The sequence below is a fragment of the Arvicola amphibius genome, chromosome 3 (genome assembly GCF_903992535.2).
Source record: "Arvicola amphibius chromosome 3, mArvAmp1.2, whole genome shotgun sequence".
NCBI lineage: Eukaryota > Metazoa > Chordata > Mammalia > Rodentia > Cricetidae > Arvicola > Arvicola amphibius.
Window position 1 is genome coordinate 29,371,924 of NC_052049.1, and position 7,011 is coordinate 29,378,934.

The window sequence follows — 7,011 nt, forward strand, 5'->3', positions numbered from 1 at the left end:
TAGAAGTCATCTTCAGTGTTTTATGGTTGCTATGAACTGTGCAGTGCTAACTTAGTCCCCCCCCCCCACTCTTTTTCAAGGGTGAAAATGACTTTGGTTTCACTTTATGGACTAGTTTGTTTGCTTCTTGGTGCTGTGTGCTTTAAAGGTATCCTATTTATGAGTTTCTAGACAGAGTTAGATTCCTCACAGTCAAATATTAAAATTGGCTATTCATCGAAAGTGCTAAGCAAAAAGAAAAAAATAGAAGAAACCATATTTTACTGAAATGATCTTAAATAAAGGTTTTTTTATGATGTTTTGATGTTTTTCTCCTGTACTTTTTGTCACCCACTGTTTAATACTTTACCTCTCTTTCTCATAGAACATGTAATCTTTAAGATCTGCAAAAATAAAACTTTATTTGTTTTCAAGGATTAAGATGCTGATTTTACCCCCAGTCCCAGTTCCAAAGATTAAAGGAATTGATCCAGATCTTCTCAAGGTAATTAACTCTAAGCTGTGGGTCATTCAGCTAAATAACACCTGAAGAACACTGTTCTCTGTTGAGAGGGTTTGGGTTGGTTGGTTGGTTGGTTATTGGTTTTGGTTTTGTTTTGTTTTCTTTTTGCAAGCTCAACACGTCCTACTGAACATTTTCTAATCGTTTTGAGTTGTTTTTCTTAGATCTCCATTTTCTGTCTTTTTCCTAGGAAGGAAAACTGGAGGAGGTGAACACCATCTTGGGCGTTCATGACAACTACAAACCTGACCTCTACAATGATGATTCCTGGGTCGAATTCATTGAGCTAGATATCGACGACGCAGATGAAAAGAGTGACGGGTCAGACACAGACAGACTTCTAAGCGATGCCCATGAGAGATCACTCAACATCCTGGGGGCGAAGGACGATGATTCTGGGCGCACCAGCTGTTATGACCCTGACATTTTGGACACTGATTTCCATACCAGTGATGGTACCTCAGAGTTTGCTCAGCCACAGCAGTTGAAAGAGGAAGCCGATCTCTTGTGCCTTGACCAGAAGAATCTGAAGAACTCGTCTTACGGTGCTTCCCTTGGCTCTCTGCACCCCTGCATTACCCTAACGGCCGAAGACAAACCACATCCACTTCTGAGCGGTGAAACTGAGTCAACCCACCAACCTGCCTCTACACCGATAAGCAATCCTGCTTCACTGGCAAACATCGACTTTTATGCGCAAGTAAGCGACATTACACCAGCGGGCAGTGTAGTCCTTTCTCCAGGCCAAAAGATTAAGGCGGGGATAGCCCAGTGCAACTCGCAGCCACAACCAGAAGTGGCTGCGCCCTGCCAAGAAAATCACAGCATGAACAGTGCCTACTTCTGTGAGTCAGATGCCAAAAAGTGCATCGCTGTGGCCCCTCACTCGGAGGTCACGCCATGTGTAAAGCCAAGCTTTAATCAGGAGGACATTTACATCACCACAGAAAGCCTTACCACTACTGCCCGGATGGAGACGGCAGAGCTTGCTCCGGATGCTGAGATGCCTGTCCCAGACTACACCACTGTCCACACCGTGCAGTCTCCACGGGGCCTTATACTCAACGCAACCGCTTTGCGTTTGCCTGACAAAAAGAAGTTCCTCTCCTCGTGTGGCTATGTGAGCACAGACCAACTGAACAAAATCATGCAGTAGCCTTTCTTATCTTAATAGCAAAGAAATGGCTGGGCATGAATGCCTAACCAAAACCAGGCTTTAAATCTGTGCTGGGAGAGTGAGATGGTGTGCGTGGATTCTAAAATACTTTTTTTCTGGAAATGCTGAAACATTATCATAAAGTGGAAAATCAAGAATACTTAATCAGATAGATACTCCCATTGTGAATTATAAATACCTTAGAGAATCGTCTCTAATACTGCTTAGTGGCAGTGATTGTCTGTATGGTGGGTCTTAATTTTGTGATACTAAGCATTAAATAGTTATGTTTTTTGTGTATGTAAATCATGCTTTTTGAAAAAGCAAAACAATCAGGTGGCTTTTGCAGTTCAGGAAATTGAATGCCGATTATAGCACAGGCTAATTTCTTTTCCTTTTTTAAATAACTGGGAACTAAAATTCTAGGCGAGAAGGTAAGGCTAGTTTGGATAGGTAGAACACTTATTTTGACAGAAAATTGATAAAGATATTTTTAATAATTTACACTTTAGGCATGGCTATTTTATAATATACCACACACATATTGTAGTTCACAACGATCCAGCCAAGGATGTTAGAAACTACAGTGTAAGGAGTAATGCTTTGGTCAATGAACCTAAAGAAAAACAAACAAGTTAGATTTTTACAAAGCCCTTTTTTATAACTCCCCAAATTTCTTAAATCTACAATGTCCAATAACCTGCATTATTGGAACGAATTCATTTTAAAGGTTTAAATGGATATTTTTTCATTTATAAAACAAAATTTTTATACAGATCAACATATCGCACACCCAACAATAACAGACATGATAGTAACAAAAGGAACATTTTCCTCACCAAATTTAAGTTCAAACCACAGGGCTCCACGCTAAGAGAAGTAGAAGTGACAGTGGTCCCCATCGGTCAGGATGTGGAAGAGCTGCGGAAACACGTGGAGTGAGGTTTTGAGAGCCCAGGGGTTGGGAGAAGAAGGCTCCCACACCTGTGCAGCACCGTCTCTTCAAACATAGCTCGGTTTTTACAGGACCCTAAGAATCAATTTGTACGAAAGGAAAGTCACCTGTTGAAGCACAATGGATAAAGTCAACCAGGGAATAGAAAACGGAAGGCCTAGATCTCTGTTTCACAGCCAGGCACATACTTCTAACTCATGGGGGGAAAAGGGACAGAATAAATGAGTTTCCTGTCACAAAAGACAACTCAGAATCAATTAAACAAACCTTTTATAAGGTATATTTTAAATAGTAAGAAGGAATTCATCACTTCTTATTTGCCCCCAGGAAGATTAGTCTCAGACAAGGTAGAAAAATACCCGATATAAAAATCACTCATGGACTCCAAAATAACATAAACATAGTTCTTTTGGTTAGCCCCCCAAAAAGATGTGTGAGAGAAAGAGGACTCTCAGCCCACTGAAGAAAACGTCTCATTTTTAAGTATTTTTTTAGAAGCTTGAAACTTTAAAGTTACCTATAACTTTTAATGGTATTTACCATTTTGCTCAGACTTTTGTGGGGGAACGGGCTTAATGTTTAGTCGTTTTAAATTCTCCTTCATGCAGGAAAGACAGTGACATTCTAGCATTGGGTGTTTACCGTTAACTGTGTTACTTACTTGGTAATTGATTTTAATAGATTTTTCTGCTACCTTGCTGCTATGGTTTCTCCAATGGCTACATGATTTAGTTCATATGAAATATCATCAACTTGGAATCTATTCAGCTTAAAGACATGTGTTTTGATGAACTATCTTACCATTTCACCATAGGCTGACCATGTTTCTATAGCCAAAATTAGCTAAATACCTCAATCAGTCCCGGAATGTCAGTTTTGGTACTCTGCTGGCCACACAGCCATTGTTCACAGTATGACTAGTTGTGTCCAGCAGTCTGTATTTAACTTCCTTATATGTCTGTGGATTTTTCCCCTTCAAAGTTCAATAAATTTATTTTCTTGGATTTCTGATTGTGTGTTCCTGTTAACCCCAAAATGAAAGCACCCAACCCAGACTCTGTTCTGAGACCCGCACAGTAAAGGACATGGCAAAGTTAGCTTAAATAACAGCAGGTGGTGGCTCACAAAGGAGCAGAGGGACAGGGGTGACTAAGATACTCTTTGTCTTGTATGGACTGTGTCCTCTCTTGAGGCTACGAAGTTACGCGGACAGAGACCTACAGAGCCATGATTCGAACACATCCAACAGTTAAACGGTGAGTCCAAGCTGACATGAAGTCTGTTGGAAATGGAAAGAGGGAGAAGGTTGGCATTCTCTTTAAGCTACATTCTAGCTTGAGCTAGTAATTTCTCCTGGTCAAAGAGATCTCTTACTGGTAAGTCACATGGGGATGGACTGCAAGCTACAAAGTCTAGAGATACACCGTACTTTAGACTTCAGTAGGACTCCTGTAGCAGAGCAGAAGCCATGTGGGGGACAGCGGAGGTGATGCTTACAGAACTGTAAGAAGAGCTATTAATGCCACGGGAGTAAAAACTTTTAGGCCTTGGAACCCCTTCCCCAGCCTTGAGATTCTATCCCTCGCAAATGAGCTGCCACTTGGGGAAGGAAAGGAAGTGAAATCCCCGCTAGGCAGCTGTACAAACAGCTGCTACATGGACTGATGCCAAGGCTGTGGTTCTGAAGCAGAAAGCTTGCTGCTGCTACATCCTTTGGAATAGACGAGGACCAAGTGTGTTCTGTGGTTCTGTGACCATCTGGTTGTTTGTTTGAGCTAAAACGGTCCTCCCCCGACCCAGATGTATTTGGAAACATTTACCATTTCTTGAACAAAGTTTGTGGTTCCTAGCTCTACGCTCTTGCTCCTGCCCCCTTCTCAGCAGGAAAATCTCCACATATCAAATGTCTATCAAAATCCTTCTTCAATCAAGGTTCAGTTCAAATGCCACCATGAAGAATCGATCCTCCGATTCCCTCCAGCCTTACTTAAGTGATCATTCTCTTCTCTGAGCTATGTTTCATGGCGTTTATCATTCCTTGCCCTTTAGTTTGCCTGAAAGTCATTTAGAATAGGGTTACTTACATACATTTCCTGAAAGCACCTGATCCTAGAATGTTTTTATTTATTTTATTTTATATTATTTTATTTTTGGTTTTTCGAGACAGGGTTTCCCTGAAGTTTCTAGAGCCTGTCCTGGAACTAGCTCTTGTAGACCAAGCTGGCCTCAAACTCAGAGATCCACCTGCCTTTGCCTCTCAAGTGCTGGGATTAAAGGCGTGCGCCACCACTGCCCAGCCCTAGAATGTTTTTAAATGAATAATTTTAAAGCAAAACAAGTTTAGGAAACATTTTAAGTTATACTCCTCTCTGGGTCAGCAATGACACATTTTTAGATTTTTAAACATAAAAAAATAAGCTTAACACATTACTTTCTAATTTACTTAAAGATGAAATACATCACATAGGTCAGAGATGTGGTGGTTCAATTCCAGGCCACTGTGAAAAGTGACTATTACAATGAAGGAAGTCACACGGTTTTTTTGGTTTCCCAGTATACCCGACAAGTTATGGATACTATGCTGTGCTCTATTGAGTGGGCAGGAGTATTATTTCTTAAAAATACATACACATTAAAAATGATTTTATTTGCTTTATTATCATCTGAGCCTTCAGTAAATCATACCTTTCTTTTGGCGGGGTGCCCTGATACTGATGGCTGATTTACCAGAGCGGTGGTTGAGGAAGGTTGGAGTATCTGGGGCAGTTTCTGGAATCAAAGCAACAGTGAATTCTTCCACACAGTTCTCTATGGTGTGTCATGTTCTCTGACAGAATTTCACCCGCAGAACTTCTTTCAAATTTAGAATTAGTCCTCTTAAGCCATGTTGGTGCCCTATAACTGAATTTGCGTCCCATGCTAAGTCTGTTGTTCTTACTCTACAGGGTAGGGAATAGGATGGCAACTCGAGAGAGTACTTTCTTCCCGGATATTTTTTTTAATTTATTGTTTGAGAATGTCATACACACATAATGCGCTTTGGTCAGATCCACCCTCTACCCCATTAAGTTCCCTTTATTTCCCAGCCATCCCCCCCCAACTTGACAAACTCATTTTAAACCCACCAAGTCCACTTAGCGTTGCCATTAAGAGTACAGTTTCATCTGCAGGAATACAGGCGGTGTACTGGACAGCCACACCCCTGAAGTAAACTGACACCTCCCTCTAGCTCCCTAACTGTTTTACCACATCTATAATTTCTTCCTCCGCTGAAACCTTAAACCCTTCAAAGTTCCCATGAAGACTGGAAACAACTTCTTTCAAATTCCTATTAATTTTGACATTTTCGCCTCCTCCCATGAATCATAAATGTTATTTGAATCTAGATTGTAAATGTTTTCTGGAAGATTCTCGGTTTACTTTGCCCACATCGACCAGAGGACTCCTTACCTATAGTCACTATCTCTGGCTTTTTTAAAAGAATTGGCATTATGTTCATAGGCATGTAATCAACAAGAATCTCATTGTCATCTCAAGACGGGCTCTTTAATAATCAGATGCATTGTCAACAAAGAGCAAGATTTAACATTTTTAGTAAACTACTAATTTTTATGTATATTATCATTAGTAGTATGCATTCATTATATGTATTAACGTGGTCTCATTATATCTATTTATGGGGTTCAGTATAATATTTTAATACATACATTCAACATGTATTTATTTGCCCATCCCTCTTCCTCCCCAACCTCTGGTGACCACAATTTGCATTCAGGACTTAAAAAAAATCTTCCAGTTAAGAAAGAATATATGAGACTTATGTTTTTATGTCTAAATTATTTTATTTAAATCATTTTTAGGAATAATGGTGGAACTGGAAGTCATTATTTTTGGTCACTTTATTATAATGAATTCATAAATGTAGTGCACCACTCCCGTCTGCGCTCTATGAGCTACCATACAGTTCGTGAATCAGGCAAGGGGGTGGATATTGAAACACACAAAGACTCACAGACAGTGACACGAGTCATCCTTAAAACAGGAATGCCCCAAGAATGCCCCCTTTATTGTGTCCAGGGGCAGCTTATATAGGGATAGTCACGCCCCAGCCAAATGCACCAGAAACCACTCTCCTGCCATCAGGAACTCCTGAGGGTCTCGTGCTCAGAGCAGCTGTAGGCACTGAGATCAGGGGAAAACAAGTCGTTTACAAGAAATTCAGCATATATCTTAATTTAAGGAGCCACCTGAGGGTTGTCAAGAGACTTGACCCTAGAGGGGTTCCCAGGTTTCCAGGGAGACGCCCCCAGTTAGTTCCTTGGGCAGCTGAGGGAGCCTGAAAAGGCCAGTTCCTATAGCCATACTGATGAATTTCTTGCATATCACCATAGAACCTCC

The 7,011-nt window shown here is 40.8% G+C and overlaps 1 protein-coding gene across 4 annotated transcripts in view; it reads left to right on the top strand.

The window, feature by feature from the left end:
* Positions 1-3,617, top strand: part of Ghr (growth hormone receptor) — a 249,325-nt gene extending 245,708 nt beyond the window's left edge. For all 4 annotated transcript variants that reach the window (XM_038321119.1, XM_038321116.2, XM_038321118.1 and 1 more), the window contains exons 9-10: positions 415-484; positions 693-3,617. In XM_038321119.1, coding sequence (XP_038177047.1) covers positions 415-484; positions 693-1,658 — 1,036 coding nt within the window. In that variant the 3' untranslated portion in view covers positions 1,659-3,617. The remainder of the gene's footprint in view (positions 1-414; positions 485-692) is intronic.
* Positions 3,618-7,011: the final 3,394 nt, after the last annotated feature.